General features: G+C 40.8%; 1 protein-coding gene across 4 annotated transcripts in view; it reads right to left on the bottom strand.

Annotated features, from left to right (window-relative positions):
* Positions 1–19863, bottom strand: part of CLTRN (collectrin, amino acid transport regulator) — a 29343-nt gene extending 9480 nt beyond the window's left edge. Inside the window, exons 1-4 of one of the 4 annotated variants that reach the window (XM_069770333.1) lie at positions 19397–19863; positions 18377–18509; positions 12820–12878; positions 6415–6500 (exon numbers count right to left, since the gene is read on the bottom strand). In XM_069770333.1, coding sequence (XP_069626434.1) covers positions 6415–6500; positions 12820–12878; positions 18377–18428 — 197 coding nt within the window. In that variant the 5' untranslated portion in view covers positions 18429–18509; positions 19397–19863. The other 3 variants (XM_069770332.1, XM_069770331.1, XM_009917391.2) reach the window with 3 other exon arrangements.
* Between the last annotated feature and the right edge of the window lie 231 nt (positions 19864–20094).

Below are 20094 nucleotides of genomic sequence, written 5' to 3'. Positions count from 1 at the left end.
ATTTTCAAGTGGGTGCAGTCGTTCTACAGGATACATTTGTTGGACGGAAGAGAACAAAATTTAGATTATTCTTTTTGACATTTTTGTTCACAGAGTCAGGCACAGAGTGGAGGCAACAGGTTAATTTAGACATTCTACTGGCACTGGCCTATGCCCTTTAGCTTATGCTATGACAAATATTTATCTTAACTGTTTTAAAAGAAGACAGCTCAGCTTTATATGAAGTTAATAGTGGAAGGACACAGGCACACAGCTTCTTGTGGCATATTATGTAAAAAGTGTGTGAAATGTCTTTTAAATGACTTTTTTCAGATTCTTACAAATTTGTTTTCTACCACTAATACTAGTAAATGGTGGAATTATCATTAGAAAAAACTCATGGAATGACATCATCATGAGTATTTAAACTAAAGAAGTGAAGGCTAATACATTAGTATCATAATAGTGACTGAGGATAGATGGTGCCCCATGTTGTTCTATCTGTTCCTAGTTTATTCACACAACTAAGAAACAAGCCAGCCAAACTTATGTAATATACAGGAATTGTATAATGTGGCATTTATTACAGCATGGCAAGGAACATAGTATGTATCATAAAAGGACAGCCAAAGCCTTTATGAATTCAATGACAGATAGGTAGAGAGATAAAAATGGAAAAAAATACTTAGCTCTATAACATTATTAAATAACCCAAAGAATTTGGCTCAGGATTCAGATTTACTGGCCATGTCCAAGCAGCAAGCAGATATTCTGAAAGTCCAGGCCAAGAATTAGGATCATTTTTATTTCCAGAAAGCAGCTTGGCTCACTTTTGCACAAGGTCTACCTGGCCACACGCACAACACAGCCACCCTGTCTTGACAGACCCTCCTTGGGATGATCGGTCTCCAAATACCACCTGCTGTTCTGGAGAAGGAAACCCTGCAGTGTGGCAGCGAAGAAGGATGCAGCCCCTCTTTTAATTGCCTGCAGTGATGTTTGCAATGCCCATTACTAACTACTGTAATTGGTTTTAAGGTTTGGCCTGTCCATCATCAAAATGCAAGTTTTAACATTTCCTTTCCAGCCTGTGCTCTTTCTCAGGGTGACAAATCCCCAGCTGCAAGCAATCTCCCCTGCCACAGAGCTCTATTTTGTAGTGCCATCTGCTGGCTAATTACAAATATAATTAAATGACCTCTGCAGTGGCTTGAGGGGCAGGAAGTATGAGGTAGGAAGGAAGAGAAGGGAGCCAAAATTGCCCGTGAATGTGTAGTCTCCATCCAAAAAAGAACGAGTTCGCTTTTAAGGCAGGACAGGCATTGGCTTGACCACAGTAGTTCATTATGGATATTCTCCTGAAATATTTTACCTATTGCTGAAAGTTTTTTGGTGGTGTTTTGGGCACCTCCGGTAGTGCAACCTTCGTCTTACAGATAAGGTATATATTCCATACTGACACGCAATAAAATGGAAAGCAATGATTTTGCAGAGCTGAAATACCCACTTTTACCTCTCTGAAACAATGTCAATTTTGCAAATACAGATGGATTTGCAAAATTTATGGATAAAAGAGGAAAGCCACCCTCTGGAATTTGAAATGGTGTTCACATCAGTTTGCTGGCAACAGTCAGAAGATGAAAGCAGGTTTATTCCTCCCAAAACAAAAGCAAAGCACAAAATTTACAGGAGGGGGAAAAAAAGATTCTGCTTTTGGCTGGTGGCTGACAAACTCTTGCTGACTTCACAGAATATCTAAAATTCTATCTGCAGAGGAAGTTTTCCATCAGGAAAATTTATAACAGTAGTACCCAAAGCTTCATGTTACTGCAGTACTTAAAGCTGGAATTTCTGTGGCACAATCAAAAACTGGTCAAGGTAGGAAATCTGGGTTCATGTTGCTCTAGAGATGTTCTTGAAATGGGGTTAGTGTGGAAAGTCTGATCCCCAAAGAGAAAGAAATTTGATAGATAAAGACTGGCAGAACGCCTTGACTGCATCATTCTCATTCAGAGACTCAGAGACCCTCCAACCTGGGGTCTTCCCTACAGTTCCGAGGCTTTCAGCATGAGATAGGAGAGCCGGTCATCATTAGGGGCAGCATCTCTCTCTAGAACACAGTATTGAATCAATTCAGCAGCAAGTCTTACACTAGGATACGTAAATTTTGCCTCCTTTCTGCTCCCTGTTGTGTCTAAAATCCTTGCTCGATTGTAAGCCTCCAAAACCTGGCTTCACTGCCACCACTTTTTCATCAGTGGAATCTGAATACTGTAAATCCTTCCAGGCTCCAACGAGAATAATACCGCTCACAAAAAGTCCAAAGGGGACTGAGTAAACACCAAAACAGACTGGTTCAACAAGCACCAATGTGGCAATTTCTTTGCAGCAGTTATACCTTTTTTCCCCACCCCGTGCTATCTGCACACAGGTTTGATTCATAGCATGCAGAAGTGTTATAAAACTATGCTTTTACACTGTTTAGATTTGGGAAAACTGACTTCTCCATGCACTATGCTAATTAAGTCTATTGTAAACATATATGTGAACATCTTTTTATTTCCTTAGCAGGTGATATACTTTTGGCATGGGGTTTACAGGACACTGTTACCATCAAAATGACAAGATCCTCATTCTGCCTTATGGCACCACGGCAAAAGTCCAAAATTGTATTTCCTTTAATATATACAAGTGAACACCAGTGAGTAGAGTGCAGGAAACCCTGATGGTTCCTTGGCCTGAAACACCATCATTGTTCCTTACAGAGATTTAAAGGATTGTTTAGGGGTAAGAAAGAGCTGCCAGAGACTCAAAGGGAGCTGGGTGCCTACAGTGGCTGTTAGCTTGTGGGAGAACCATAGTCCCCAAGTCCCAAGCACCTAACTCCAGCTCTCCCAAAAGCATCAGGCCTCTTCCAAACCACTGATGTGCAGCTGCTCCTGCAAAAGAACGTTATTTTCTTCCTTTTTGTGAACACCAGCCATGGGGTCACCTTGACATAACAGCTTTAACTCTTGAAGCTTATTTTGTTGTTCTAAATGGTCACAATATTTTTAGTATCAAAACAGCCTGTCTTAGGAAGATGGATAATGTTGATGAACTTTTTCTGGTCATTTCATGAGGAAAACTGCAGCTTTTTTTATCTACTAATGGAGGGAAGATGTACCAAAAGTAGATTCTGTTACTCGAATGAAAGTAAATGTGATTACATTCTTTCTGCTCTAAAGATTAACTAGTTTCAGGCCCAAAAGAGATGTGTATTATTTCAAATGAGTGACAGATTAGAGAAACCAGAGTTACTAACACAGACTACAGCCAACCATTTTTTAACACTGAGAGATCAAAGGTTGGCTTATATAGTTCATGAATATATGTATTGAGAATGAATTGAAAGGCATTAAATATAGCAGGAAATAAAGCGGTTTTATTTCTCTGAAAAAGAAGTATTTATTTTATCTGTATTAATAATTACTGAGTAATGTGATGGATTGTGTCTTTCTTCCGTTTCACACAAACTTGAAAATTTGACAAGCCTTTCAAACATTAAACACAGCTCCATGATTTATTAAATTTTAGTTTGGAAATTAACTTTAGAGAACTCGAGATGTAATGTGCAATCCTGTCCATTCTGCGTTGGGTCACTCAGTGGTTACACAAGGGCAACAACAGCATCAGCTGCTGTTTCCAGCAGCACATTCAAATGCTTGTCATTACAGGCTGGCTTTTATCCGCCTTCAGAAGCCTAACAAAAGGTGACTTTGAATCTCAAAAATGATGGGACGGACTGCAACAATGGTTATGATGATCCACCAGACATTATTTTGGAGTGTGATCCAGCTTGCTGAAGTTAATGGCATTTGGTCTCATGTGGGACTTAGTGGTGGCTGTGAGTTACTGCAGGGCTGTGGGTGTGTTAGAAATTAACGGGATGTTAAAGGGAAGGTATGTCACATCCTGGTTATGGCCCTGTGCAGAATTTATACCCTGGCAGAACCAGTATTTGGTTATGTAAAATACTGGTGAATTTTTCATGAGTCTTTATTTTGATAAAAATCTTTAATTAACCAGATGTGAAATTTGGGTGAGTTTAGATGCTACCAGAATGCAGTCACAAGCAATTTGTTTGTTCTTTTATGACAGAATAATTGATCATTGATCTTTTACAGCTCCCAAAGAAAATCTGTCGGCATTTATCTGTAAAAGCTCCTGTAGTGTAGTGTAATTCATTTGCCACAAGCTCCTGCTTCTGCCTCCCTCTTCACCACACTGCAAGCCCCTGCCGCTATTCTTGCCAGCTATGCAAGAGTAATGTTCCTGTGTGCACAGCATGCTGCTGTACCCTCTGGGATGCTGAGTGCTCCCACGCCTCCATACCCACTGCAGGGGGATGGAGGTGGACTGCACTCCTTCCCCTATACCCCTCCAGCTGCCAGCCACAGGGGTGGCGAAAGGAATGCATTATTTCCAGGACTTCTAACAGGATGGAGGCTTTCATAGCTTTCCTGCTCCCATGTAACAGGCAGGTTATTTGGGGTGTATTGGGAGGTTCATCTAGCTCTCCATCACTGAAAGGGAACTCTGAGGTTCCTTGGGATTTGGGAGAGATCTATGGATAGGAAACTCCTCAGCCTGTTGCCTAGTGAGTTGTACCAGATCTCAGAGCTGCACAGCTGTCCTTCAGTTGACATGCTGTCTACACATGACCCCAAAGGTATCTAGAAGTCCTAGAAGAGTTATCAGTTATACCTCCAAGGTACACCCCAAAAAGTTATACCCCATGAGGAATTCCTATACCATCTTAAAAAGAGGTAAAATGCCCACACCTAGCTGTTTCCAAATATTATACTGACTTCTCCTTTGACAAACATAGTAGCAGGAAATTATTGATGTGTGCAACTCCACCTCCAAATTGGAGTAACACTGACATTATTGTATTTGTCCATAGGACAAACTGTCTTGGTAGGGAACTGAATTAAGTGAGCATAAATTTTGTGATTTCCCAGAGTCGATAGAAGTAACTTCCATTAAAACTTTAACTCCTTTCATACTGGCTTGATTTTTTTCCCATACCTGCACCAAGCTTTCTAGAATTAGTTGAGTCTGCAAAGACCCATGGTGCTTGAAGTGGAAAAAGATCACTGGCTTCTGGCACAGGTTTTTTGCTGTGTGAAAGCACCATGACTTTGAAGGAAGAAAATAATTTTAAAAAAGGACCTGGGACTAAAATAAATATACAAAAGCAGATCTTTATGGATCAGATACTGGATGAAAACTCTGCTAATTTGAAAACCTGAGAAAAAGCCCTGCATAATCACCTTTCATTAGCTTTTATCTTGAACTCATTTTTTTAAGTGTCATTTTAATTGGGTGCAGTAGCATACTTGGCTGGTTTTGTTAAGCTTGGTGTAATGGCTGTCTTGCTCAAAGGACACAACTTCTGAGGAATAAAAATGAAACAGCAAGGAACCAAACACTCCTGTTACATGGAGGGGGAAATGACCTTCTATTTAAGAGAAAGTGTAGCAGCCACAATAATCATCATGTGACTAAAGTTAACTAGTATCTTTGCAAATGTGGAATATGCTTCATCTGATGCAATGACAGCCTGAAATAGGTTTTTTTAAAGTAAATTGAGAACCTTATCCTCATTAGCCTACCAAAACCATAAATCTTTCCTTTGAGATTGAAAAACAATGAAAAAATAATAGGCCTATAGAAATACACTTACAAGGTTTCTCATTTAAGAAAGATAAGAACATACTGAAAACACAGCTTGCTAAATGGTCTGTCTAATCTGGTATCTAATTTCCTAAGTAGCAAGGATCAGAAGCCTGAGAAGAATATTCAATACCTCAGGGTAGATTTAATCCCAAAACCAATTAAAGGCTAATTTATGTCTGAACTGCAACATCTGAAACTTTTTGATGCTAGGTAACTCAACCACTGCAATATTAGGGATAGATACCCCAGCAGAACACAGCACTAACATAACTATCTACCTTCCAGTTCTCTGAGTCAGCTCATCTTCAGCATACTGCTGAAGCTGTGCTCTAAGAAAATGTGCACCAGAGCTGCTTATTCAAGGTTCTGTATGGCATTTCTTGACCTTGCTAATGTGCCCCTTCACCTCCTCCCGGTATAGTCTCCAGAAGGTATGATGTCTTATTGCCAGATTCTGCTAGAATGAATTGGCACAATCCCACTGAGATCCATAGCTGTGTCACTTCACATCAACAGGGATACTGGTCCAAAGATTGAACATTGCTCAAGACAGAGTGTGATGTTTAAGATATATCCGGGTGTCAAAGAAATATACTGGAACGGTCTGTTTTTAGAAGCTGTATATAATGATTTCTGCAGTTCAGTACAGCAGAGAACGGGTGGCTACATGCAGCATTGTTAATATGTATAAGGCAAATCAGGGTAGACACTTACTGAGTTGTGCTCTTGCTGGAATATCTTCTCATTGCAAAAGCCACCATCGCTTTGAAGAGGTACTCTTCATTAGCATCCCAGGCATACTGTAAAGGAAGGTGGAAAATAATCAGTTTCAGCACCAGTGCTGGCAGTACAGACAGGGAAAAGAGTCACTGAACTTGAAATTCTATATTGATCAAGAAAATGAATAAATTCTCTGGTTGTGCTATGAAAATAAATTCCTGCCCATTATTTAGTGTGCACAAAGGACATTTTATAATGGCTGTTGTAAAGCGCAATATAAAGTGCAAAGAACGCTTCAAAAAAAACAAATTAATTGAATGTTTCCGAAGGCTGACCAAACTGGAGATTTAAAGTTTCGTGTACCAAAGACTAGGCACATTACTAGAATTCTCCCCACAGAGCTGCAGCCATCACCCTGCCTCTTTCGCTGGATAAACCCTGTTAAAGTAGAAGGTTTAAATCCACTCTCAAAGACCATTTGGCTCTGCCCAAAAATAAAAAAAGCCCTTAATATTGAAGGTAGTCTCTGGGAGTTGGATGTCCGGACACCAGGAAATAAAATGAGATTATGGCCTTATTGCTGCACACCATCCTTGCAACAAGAAGACAGACTCAACTATAGTACAAATTACTACATCACACATGAGACAAAAGAAGAAAATAGCACCCTTACTACTTCAATAAGAAGTAAAATGCAGGCTCCAAAAACTTTCTCTGTTGTCTTGATGAAAAATCATGCTTCCATAATTTCAGTTTTCTGAGATAGCTTCACTACGTTCCCTTGGACTTTCATTCACATATGTAATTCCAATGACCTGTAAGAACTGCACCTATTACATTTTTATAACAAGAGCCATGACTGAGGCATACTGATTTGAATTTCCCCTTTCAGCAGATTACAAAGATTAATAGTTTCTTGGAATGATGTTAATGGAGGTTAGAGGTAGCTTTCTTCAGTCAATCAAAACACAAATCTAATCTTTAACTTTCAGCATTAAAAAAATCTGCACTGTAATCATCCAAACCAGACACCCACTGGCGGGGATACTTAACCCTGTTGACAACTTTGACCTACTTTTTCACAGGCCTTCATGACACATTCAAAAACCAGCAACATACATCAAAAAGCAGTAGACTAAACAGCATTGAAAATGCCAAATCTTAATTCTGTTTTTTAAATTCTGATTTTGGATGCATGGAGCTGCAACCTCTCTGCAAAAAGAAGGAATCCAAATTCCAGACATCAGCCCTCATTTGCTCTGACATCCTGTGGACTGGGAACCTAAGCAGGGAAGGAAGCAGTCATTTAAAGGGCAGAAAGTCATACTGATCATATTTATCATCCCTTGGCAAATGATGAGTTGTGAAATGGGCTTTCTAAGATGTGGTAGGACAGGGACAACAAAGCTGAGCAACAGCCAACTTGAGTAGCATTACAATCCAGATGCAAGGCTGGGAACCTGGGTTCTGACTCACCACTCTTGGTGAATGAAGGGAGGTGTAAGCATACTGTGGTAATGCATGCCAGTCTGGGAACTTAAACTGGAAAAAAAAAAAAAAAAGAGACACTCTTTGAAAAGAAATTATAAAAGCCTGTATTTTGATCCCACTGTGCTGATGAAACCGTGACAGTAATGACAGCAACTAGTACTAAAAGAAAAAGAGATAATGTAATAGAGGAATTAATACAGATGAGAGCCATAAAACCATTTATTGTAATTTTAAAGACATCTGTATTTAAACCACGGAGCACAATTTGCAGCACTATAAGGGAAGACCTTCCTGTTTTCTGTGTGTGGTACTATTGACTGAATCCCTACATGCCATCTGCAGTCTTTGAGAACAGGTCCAAAAGGACAGAAAAAAATAATTTGTTATCCAGTGGATTAAACCAGCTGTAGAGATAATTTAATCAGTTGTCTTGAAAATGGATAATGATGAAGAACACTCCATTTCATGCTTACATGGACACAAATGCAATGCAACACTACCAAGTATATGTACTTGATATGTTTATGTTTAGCGTAGTACATGTATATACGCACAATTTGTCACTATCAAGTATTCAGTTTTCATAAATAATGCAGTAGCCTAGAGCTTCTTTAAGTCAGATAACAAAAAGTGTATCTCAAAACAGGAAAAATAATTTGTAGTGAGGAACTCCAGCCCCAGCTGAAAGAGTAAGCACTTTAAAAAGACAGAATAAACAGAAAGCTGCAAGAAATGGGGGAGGAGACCAGCAGACAAAGCTCAGCAGAAATCAGGGGTCTGCTTGAGTGAGGAGAAGATGCTGCAGACAACATTCTGGGCAGAAGGACAAGAAGCTCTAAGAAAATGGTGATCAGATGGGAGGCAGAGGAATGGAGATGGCTGTGGGCTCCATATGAACAAGAACCTCTGTACATAACTGCATGCAGGAATATGCAGGGGGGAGGCAACATAATGAGGAGGAAAAGTATGGCAAGAATACCTTTAAGCTAATAAACTGTATCAACTCAGGACAAGTGGGCACAAATTGCGAGAAGCCAATTGCTAATCATCAGCTTTCTCCAGTCAGAGGGATAGGTGCAAAGAAACCCAAATTGTTCTACTCTGGGGCTTTATCATTTTCATCCTTATCCTCCAGTTGCAAAGGCCTGGACTGCAGCTGATGACTGAGGATGTTGCTTCTGTTCTTATGTTCCTATGAAGCGCAGCTATTGATGCACATTTTATGCTGCTCTAGAGGAAATGTATTAAATACCATTTGCAACCACACACTATAAACTTAAGATAACTCTGTTATCAATGAAACATTACATGATGGTATCAGAACTATTAATGTCTACCATCTTTGCTCTACAAAGGAGCAAAAACAAAGACCTTGATTCAGTTGCACTTGCCATCCTTTCTATGTTAAGTAGGAGCAGAATTAGACACAGCTGACTTTAAAAGCCAGTCTTAAGTGCCTGTTAGTGAAAGAGGAGGTTGATGAGATAATGGGTAAAAGATGATGAGTGTAGGTTGTTGATGGGGTGAAATGCTACAGTAGTGCCCTAAGGAGAACAAAATTTCAGCTAGTAGAATGAGATTATAATATTACAAGAGTGCCCTGATGCCCTGCTTTCAGCTGGGATAGAGTTAATTTTCTTCCTAGTAGCTGGTATAGTGCTGTGTTTTGGATTCAGCATGAGAAGAATGTTGGTAACGCACTCATGTTTTCAGTTGTTGCCAAGTAATGTTTAGACTAAGTCAAGGATTTTTCAGCTTCTCATGCCCAGCCAACAAGAAGGCTGGAGGGGCACAAGAAGTTGGGAGCGGACACAGCCAGGACAGCTGACCCAAACTGGCCAAAGGCGTATTCCATACCATGTGACATCATGCCCCTTATAAAAACTGTGAGGAGTTGGCCTGGGGGGATCACTGCTCAGGAACTAACTGGGCATTGGTCAGCGAGTGGTGAGCAACTGCATTGTGCATCACTTGTGTATTCCAGTTCTTTTTTTATTATTGTCATTTTATTATTGTTATTATTATCATTGTTAGTTTCTTCCTTTCTGTTCTATTAAACTGTTCATATCTCAACCCACAAGTTTTACTTTTTTTCCCCTGATTCTCTCCCCCCTCCCACTGGGTGGGGGGGAGTGAGTGAGTGGCTGCATGGTGCTTAGTTGCTGGCTGGGGTTAAACCACGACACCTGAGCAACCTGATCTGATTTCAGTGTTGACCTGGCTTTGAGCAGCAGGGGACTAGGGACTTTCCAAGGTCCCTTCCCTCCTGAATGGTTCTGTGTTTTAACTAGACAGCCATTCAGACTGCAGTGTGGCTACAGACATAGGAACACACTTCCAGGTCCCATTTGGTGGCAGGACACCAGGTGCACATCAGCCTTTCTCCCCTTCATCCTCTACCTTGGCAACAGCCTGAATACATGAGCCAGAAGGGAAGTGCACTTTCTACTTCACCTGACTGCAGCCCCTGAGGTGCCAGCTCTTTGACTCTTACTGTTAAACTGAGTGGTGACATAAAGTTACATAGACTTCTCAGTGCACTCACTTCAGCTCACTCCCTAGCTGTCTTTGCCCTTTTGAATTAACCCTCTACCACTCTGCTAACTCCATGAGTAGGAGCAACTACTGACTAGCAGCTGTTCCAGAAGCCACTCATAAAGTTAACACCATCCTCAGAGAGACTCATAAATCACCTTCCTTCCATTTAGGCTTACAGACACCATGTTTCCTCCCACTGGTTAGCAAACAATGTCTCTGTCAAGTACACCCATTATTTGCAAATAAAATGATAACAGCTAAATACTTACTGTGTCTTAGCTGCTCTTTCCAGCGCCATTGTGATAAGAACTATACAAATAAACTAAATGGCACTCCGTGCCTCAAAGTACAGCCTACCTTGTGAACAAATTAAAAAACGGTGTCCTGTCTTTATCAGCCTCACACAAAGTGGATGGCATGCACTAAACCTAAACCATGGGGAAAACTACACTAACCTATTTCCTTGCCCCTGAATGTACATTGGAGTTATCCTGCCAGTCCTAGAACAAAATGCCCACTGTGTCAGGGTCTTCTGTTATCATCTAGGTTGAAGTGACTTGGAAATGAATGAAACGGAATTCAGTAGCAGAGCATCCTACAAAGATCTCCTAAGCTGGCTGTGTCCTACTGTGATACAATGACAGTACTATGCTTTTCTTTGCTAAAATAAATAAATAAAATTTAAAAGTGTCCCAAATTCTTCAATCAAAATGGATTTCAGTTTGATAGTACTTTCAGTTTTCAGTTTCAGTCATTTGCAGAGAAGATTGCAATGGCTATGAAACGGAACTACTACCTGTGTACTTAATAAATTGTTATTTGTGGGTAATTTTGCATGGCATCAGACCACTTTCAGCATGTTATTGTTCTAAAATGCTGTTCTAGGTTGCCCCATTCTTAGGGCCTTCACACATTTTGTTATATAAAATAAACTACCATCTATCTACAAAAACCAATAGGCTCCTCAGTTATTGCTTTTTTCTTGTAATATAAAGTGCCTTTAAGATTAATGATTTGCATCATACTCTTTTTGGATGAAAAAAAAATCATAAAGGATCAGACAAAACCCCCTTATTTTACTGTAGTTGGAGAAGTAAAAAGCACTAAGAGCGAGCATTACTGGAAACTGCAATTTTCATTCTTTGCTACTATTTTGAACCAAGATTAAATCAAAACCTTAGCAGTTATCATCAAGAGGAGCTTCAATAATGATTTTGACCTATTTTCAGCCACAGGATTTCACTATTTTTAATAAATTTTTAAACAAACCGGGTTCGCAGTACTGTTTAATTAAAGTCTCTCACCCAAGAGGATTGACTTCAATATGAATTTCCACAGACAAATACTTTAGCGTGTATCTTGAATATTTCTTCCCAATTCATCTGGTTTATGAAGTTACCAGTGGAATTAGGTCCCTGCTAATGTTAGTTTAAATTACCTGATATTTCAGGGTAATTTTAGAGCTATTTCTACGGTCATAGGGAGATTCTCATATCTCCAGTCTCTTATAACATGTAACCAACTGCTGCTTGTTTCTCAGGACTCCTAACACAGACACCAGAGTTCCAGTGGAGATGACTGTCCAAGACATTTCATATCTAATTTTATGCTGAGCCCTGTAACACGCTGCAGATTTGCTCTAAGCATGCAAAACTGCAAATGAAGTACTGGGTTCTGCCATATTTCATAGCGCTTTAGATGAGGAAGGACCATTCAGTCATCTAATGTCCCAATCTCTTATGTATCCCAGACCCTTATTCTCACACCAGTGCTTCTACATTAAGCCCAAGGACTTAATTCAAGCCAAAGCATTTCAGTCCTCATGAGACTAGCCTGTGCACTACAGGCAGAGAAGAGAAGCCACTGTCCAAAACCCTACATTAATAGGGAATTGATGAGATATGCTTGAATGGTCTCTACAGATCATGCTTGTCTGAGAGCTTGACATAAAGTCCCATTTCATAAAGACCTAACAATCTTTTCCTGCTTCTCTTCCCAGACATGCTTGACTTTACAATTAGCACTCTCAAGCAGAAGTGTTTTTCCCAAAATACAGACTTAGATTTATGCAGCACCTCTCATGCATAAAGTGTAACATCTCTACTGTTTTTCCAGGAAAAAAAAAAATCTTCGACAGAAAATTATCTTTATGAAAAGGCAAGCTTTATAATTCTCTTAAAGGATGCCATTTTAAGGAGTGTGCTAGTCAAATGTCAAGAAATGGATGCCTGAATCATGCCTTGAGCAAGCTATTACAATTAACACTTCAGAACAAATTGCTTGTGCTGCCTTCAGAAAATTTACAGTATATATTACCCCTATTTTGGCAGATATTCAGTTAGAAAGAATATGTGAAGATACTTTACTTACTGCATTATCTCCCAAAGCTGTTTTGATACTAAGCCGTACTTTGAAAGCATTCTGTGCATCTGACACAAAGAGAAAAAAGCAAATATATTGATAGTCAGCCAAAATAGGATTTGAAATCATTTACTTCTCTAATTATTTCACAAACAGCAGCTTCTAAATGTGTCTTAACAGATCACCTGGTTAGAACAGAAGTTACTAGCATGAAAAAAGCCACAGCCCTACAGAGTCTCAGTGAGATTTACCATGAACTCTTTAAGATCAACTTCCGTACTTAATTTGCAAACTCATAAAAGAAGTGAATGCTCGGCGATTCAATCTTCAAACTGGAGACTACCAGTTAAAATAAAAATCTGAGAAGCTGGCAGCTTTGTAGGCATAAACTCATAGCTAATTTACCTGGGGAAGGATGGGAATCAGCTGCAAAACCTACCTGGCTTGCAGAGCTCAGCATGAGCAATGGCAACTACAGTGAGAGTAAGCAGCAAAACCCGTAACATCCCGTCAGTGTGGAAAAGTTCAGGCAAAAAGAAGTGAGTCTCCCCTACAAAGCACTCTTAAACTTTCTGTGACCCAGGATTAAAGCATCAGCAGCACAAGTGAGCAACCAAGTAAAAGGTTTAATAATTAACCCCCGTTATTTTGGCTAAAACAGGCACTAGAAACAAGTCTTCTGTTAGCTATTTACTACCTTTCTCCGTAGTAAAAAAAAGCCGTAACAAGTTTTTCATTTTCCTTCTTCCTTTTTAGAATAATTCAAAACTTCACACAGTACTCCAGGACAACCTTTTTTCCCCCCAGATGCAATGTCAGACAAGCACACAAGATGCCCGATGGACATCGCACCAGAGCAGCTGGTGACTGTGACTGTGGTGGTGGGATGCCGTGTTGTTACCCACAGCAGGTGAATTCGAAGCTTGGCTGCCAACAGATTCCAAAGGAAACCGCCACCCACCTTCCTTGGGAAACTGGCTGGCCCCACAGAGGGCCCTTGAGGATAAAGGAAGACTGGGCACCCTTTTCATCCCTCCAAAAGAAATGTGTGATGAACACAGAAGCCCTGGCCCCCAAAAAACAGGGCTCTAGATTTGCCCCTCATTTGCCTTTGAACTCACAGCACGTCTGAAGGGCTGGCCTGGTGACCCCAGTGCCGTGTCCCCCCATCCCTGCCCCAGTCTCACTCCTGCATCCTGGCTCAGGAGCTTGTCTGAGCCTGGCAGAGCAAACGCTTCATTCCACACGAAAACACTCACATCCGAGGCACTGCTTTGCACAAAAAGAACAGTTATAAAGGTGGAGAAATACTTTCTTGCTGTCAGAGGATCATTACGGTAGCAACTGGAATAAGAAGAGGTGCAATAAAAGGACTTCATAGGAAGCATGATGGATAAGGACATATTCTTGTTTTGTAGACATGACATACTGTGTATACACATACGCATGCATATATTTTAATATTTTTAAAAATATTTTAATATGCACTCTACACTATCATGCACTCTACACTATTAGTCAAATGTTTACGAAAACAAATAAATAAATGCAGAGAAGAAAGAATTCAGAAACTGAAATGTATCACAAGTACTTGAACGGTCTTTGCAATCTGGGCAACAAGATAGGATTATTTTATTCCACTCTGCTGCTGTACTGCCCCTGTAGTCGCTCTAATTAATGGTTAGTTCCTAAATTGAAGATCACTTCAAAACTACTTTCAGTTGGTCCTTTAGCACTGACAAGTGCGTCTTGAGACTGCAAACCCAAAGACCTTCACAAGAATGACTACCAGTGAGAAAATTTTACTTAACTGTGGGACTGAATTTATGGAAAATGATAACCAGTATTTACTACATAAGAATACTTGGACTTTCAGGTAACAGAGAACTTACTGCTTCACTAATATAATCTTATTTTTAGAAGCCACTGTTAGAGGACTTGATACCCTGTCTTTAAAAGTCATTAAATCAAGTTGATTCCTGGGCATCTCTTTACCCTCACTAGGCAACCAGTTCTGAGTACAAAACTATTGGATACATTATCTGCTTAGACGTTCAATCTATGCCTATGAAAACAAAAAAGTGATGTACTCATTTCTAATGACAGTTTAAATTAACACCCTGTATGTACATGCATCAGAAGGAGAGTACTAAAAGATGTAAATGTATGAAAGACTATCAGTTTTCTGTAAAGTTTGTAATTTAAAAAATCTTAAAAGAACATGAATGTAATCAGTTTCATGCTAAATTCACGTGTGTTGCTTCAATAATGAGCATCTGAACTTTTTTGTACCTTTGTGGAAAATACTGGAGAACTTGGGAACAAAGCAGAAAAGCCAAGCATCGTTTCCCTGCTGCCAGAAGGCAAATGGAACTGAGCGTTGATATGTGGCATCACCACTTCTCCCCGCTGTAAACCACTGTAAATCAGTTCTTTCCTTTGGAATCACATGGAGCCGGTGTCAAAGTACATCAGAGGCACACGACACCCAGCAGGAACAACCTTAGAGGACATGACTGGATTCCCTGATCAGGGCTGCTGACTTCCAGCCAGGATGGCCGATTTTCCCCAATTTGTCTTGCTGGCAAGCAGCAAGACAAACGATCTTTTCCAGTGGAGAGGGGAGGAGGCCAGGAGAAGAAGCAGTGTGATAAACACCCCAGCTCAGAGCTCACAGGGAGAGCATCATGCAGTTGATGTATACATGCACAGCAACTTGGATGCGTGTCAAATGCATCCGGCTGACTGCCCATGTGCTAATCTGGTTCTATATGCACAGAGCACTGCACATAAGCAACTGACTGCTGCACATCTATAAATCTTTTTGCAAAGCCAGAATGTTTTTTTAAACGAGCCAGGTGGACAAGCAAGCCTAGATCAGGTGTTAGCAGAAAGCTAACTTTTCTTCAAATCAATGACATTTTTAAATAGTGTCTTAAAAAGCACTGTAACTTTCCAGGTTACAAATAGAGTATGTATCAGTATAATCTAAAAGGACAGACATTCTGCCACTTTGTGTCCCTGTCATAAATCTACATGTGTGGATAACATTCTGCCCAGCCTCTTTTCTCCCATTTTGGCTAGATATGTAGCACTGTTTAAGCATGTCTGCATTTGTTTGCCACTGATTAATCAGTCAGGCATCAGTTTTCTTGAACAAATGACAATCTACATGCACATACACAAGGTATGTTTTTAATTCAGCATTTTGTGAGGTATTAGATTTCTAAATAGCTCCTCTTTCAGAGTAATTTTATTTTTCCAAACTACTGTTGAGCTACAAGTCATAGTCCTGCAGAATCTCACGTACAATCTGCATCCCAGAAATATCACTGAACTAGTGCAAAGAACTATTTCTCTTTTGGTACTAAATGAATTTGTCTGTCTGGTTGAAAATAACAGTATCTCCATAATATTTTTCACTGCCTGTGACCTCCAGAAGTTCATGTATTATCTGTATGTATATACTTAGCAGTACACCATAATTTGGACTTCCAAACAAATCAAAAGAGGACTGAAATTTCAAGAAAGCATATGACCAGGTAAAACAAACAAACCCCTTCCATCTTCTCGATGCAATTAGCAATGTACTTCTCTGCTTCTTTCAATGTCTTTGAAATGGAAAATCCCAGGAAAGTAAAATATTGATAGCTATCATATAAGTTAATTAACAGCTATGGCCAAACTTAACCTCAGTTTTCAAATTTGACAAATTAACAGTTCTAAACTCTGAGGAAGTTAATCTTTAGTCTTAAGTAGTCGTGTTCAACTCTTATGAGGGGAGAGTCAATGTGCTACTCTCAGCATTAGTCATCATGGAAATGTACCTGGAGAACTGCAGACCTAATTGTACACAGTGCTTTGCAGTTCTCCGGGTGCAATGGAAATGACAAACACTGCACGTCTTTTGCAGTCTTCAGAGGCTGATGAGATTAGGATCTAAGTGAATGTCAGTATCATCCCATAGACCAGGGGGGCTGATACAGATCCAGCCTAAGTCTCATTAAATGGGAGATTTCCAAGTAACTTTTGGGGGAACAGGGTGTTGAATGAGGGCCTCCACCACTGTCAGCATTGTAATAATGCAAAAGTGACTTACATTGTGATGGAGTTTTTATCAGTGCTCACAGAAGTAGACAGTATGTGAAAAATCGTTTATCCCTCGAGACAGTAGCGTAGCCATAAGGCAGCAGGTGGGGGAAGGATGGGCTCTCTGGAGTTCGCATACATTGCCTTGAAACATGCACTTTGAAGTGGAAAAGACCAAGGATCGCCCACAACGGGGCTAGCGCTGAGAATGAGCAAACAGAAACTTCCAGCGTTGAGGGGATAGTGAAAGGCGGTGCTGCCGCTGCCACTTCCAAGTTTATACTACAATCTACAGCCCCAAAGTGTCAATAAAAACTGACCACTTCCCATCTCAAACCCACACTTCCTCAATGTCTCCTAGTCAACATGTATTTTCTGAGCCGACCAAATCCACGTTAGCGATTTACTACCATTTCCCACGTTTTCTCTTACGTCCATTTTTTTCAGCTAGGAAAATAAAAGCTGTATGATTCCATGAGGAAAGGTACTGCTCTTCTACTGGACCATATGGCAAAAATCATGATGAGGACAACTTTTAGATAATCTGTATGCTTACAAAACATATCTTTCTTTTTTTCCACCTGGGGTTTAGGCATACAACAAAGAGAGTGAACGCTTTCTGCTTATGTCATTCCACAATAGTAGGAAATACAAGAGAAATAGAAACCCGAAGAACCACGTGAAAACGAAGTGCAAATGTGTGCTAGACAGAGCACCGGTACTCCTGCTCGGAGCTGGTCTATTGCGCATGCATAGTTCTGTGCACAGATCTTAAATGACATGCAGAGATTTATAGTGCAATATGGTACCTAACTTCAAGTTATACAAGAAAAGTTTCTCTGTTCCATGCTACTCTGTGAAGCATAATCAGTGCAGCCAGTATTGACCTTCTCATGACAGGGTTCACATTGTGCCATACTGTGCAGGTATATTTTTCTTTAGGAAACATGGAAGAGCGAGTTCCACAAATTTCTTGAAGGTTTCCACAAAAATAAACTATGCCTGAAAAGGCCTGTGGTCTATAATCCCAGTGTAAGGGCTAACAACTACTGACCAGAATGCTACATTACTTTGGATATGTGAATGGCTCTTGCCTGGAATGGCTGTCTTGTTTCTTTCTGACACTGTATCAATTAAATTGTATGGAATTCTGCGCCTGCACTTGAATATCAATCTGTTGTTATGTGTATAAATTAATAAACAAAATGGAGAAAAACACAATTATTGTATTCCTGTTTCAAAGAGGCATGGCAGCTTTTTCCAGAATCATTATGACTATCTGTAATAGCTGATGTATTTTGCGTTTTCTTATATATTTCAGTAGTGAAAAGGAGGATCTCCTTACAAGCTTAAGATGGTTCCTTCCCCAAGTATATTGGGAAAATGCCAAATGTAGCATACAAATGAAAGAAATTATTGGATTTCTCAATTTTGACTTACAGATAGTTTAAAGGAAGGTTATTGTTATGGCACTTACTCTGTTGAAAGGAGGATGAATTCCTTAATGAAATAAGATTTATGAAACACATTTGGTTGTGTTTTTTCCAAAACTTTCATGGGTGTCAATGGTTCATCCGTTGTAAAATGCACAATACTGCCATCTTCTGTATCTAAGAAGCAGCAAATTATGTGTTATTCTACATGTATGTTCTGCACAAGTAAAGAGCAAAAGTAACAGATGCCAACTCCTTCATTTTAAAAGGCAGTCTAGAATCTGAAACAAGCTTAAGTAATAGCAGAGAGGTCATGGTCTGAATATTCATTGGTCAAATAGCAAATGTAGCTGCTGACAATAGCAGTCGTGCTTGATTTGAATAACTTCACTGAGCTTCAGAATAAATAAAAGGATACTCATTATGCTGTTAATGAACAGCACAGTCAATTACTCTAATTTTGATAAAGCCTGCTCTGGTATGCTTCAGGGCCAGCAGCTTGGACTATTTATGCAATACACTACCTCTAGGATATATGAGATAAGCTCCTACATTGTGGTTCATGACAATAATTGAGATTTTAATCAACAATGTACATTACTAATGGCTATGCAAAACATGCCCAAATAAAACCTACAAATGAATTGCCTCTGAAGGCTGCAATCTATAACACGTGTCACTGAGGAACTGATTACTGACAACTTGCGTATTTCAACCCATCATATCCATGACAGTCTGTGCATTGTAACTCATTTCCTGCCACAAAACATGTTTATGATCAAGACAGGTAGTATGCCTCAGAGATTATGAGAACATACCAGCAGCGTCAGTTCCAATTCATCAGTGTACCAGTCTGGTGTGCCCCTGCTACACTGGAGCTGTGACTTCCCTCGATGCTTTGAGGCTGTAGGCCAGGGCAGCCATCCATAACCCGTGTTCACAGCAGCTGAGAGACACACTAGAAGCTTGCCTCGTGGCAGGCATCGTGTGCCTCACGGTTCCACACATATTTTGCAAAGTAATCGAGGCAACTTATGGAGCACAAGCTGTCAGCAGCTACTTACTACAGCCGGGGAGCATCCACATAGCAGACACTGCAACACGCAGAAAAAAACACCCGGCTAGCTGTTGCACTGTGCGCCATGCGCACTGCTTTCCTCAGTGGGGCTGGGAAAATATAATCACAATTATTAATTACAGATAATCACAACTGAAGATTCAGCGGACTGAACCTTTCCTGGTCTTGAAAGAGAGTTTAGTACACTGGAAGCTAAAATGCTACTTCTCCACGGATCCACTGAATCCTGAATGTTTTTGCCGGGAGGAGCAACACGAACTTCCCCTCATCTTCCAAGACGCCAACAGCTCCGGTCTTTGTTTCCCGCGCTTCGCCGAGAGCAGCTGTACCCGCCGGAGATCCCGCACCGCCCGAAGCCGGTTTTCTCTTCCCCGCCATTTCAGGCGTTTGCTACCGCCGGCCGAAGGGCGGCTGGGCAAACCACGACCCCGACCCACCGGCCCCCCGCCGTGCCTCCCCGCACCCTCCTCAGCGACCGGGCCCTGCCCGCCCCGACCGGCGACACAGCCCCGTGCCCCCTACGCCGGTTACTGCGCTGCCCGCCCGCCTCCCGGTCCCGATCCCGATCCCGGTCCCGGTCCCGATCCCAATGCCGATCCCGGTCCCGGTCCCGATCCCGGTCCTGGTCCCGATCCCGATCCCGATCCCGATCCCGGCCCCGATCCCGTCGCCCGTCCCCTCAGG

This window comes from Haliaeetus albicilla, chromosome 25 (genome assembly GCF_947461875.1).
Source record: "Haliaeetus albicilla chromosome 25, bHalAlb1.1, whole genome shotgun sequence".
Classification (NCBI taxonomy): domain Eukaryota; kingdom Metazoa; phylum Chordata; class Aves; order Accipitriformes; family Accipitridae; genus Haliaeetus; species Haliaeetus albicilla.
This window is presented reverse-complemented; position numbering and strand designations above follow the sequence as displayed.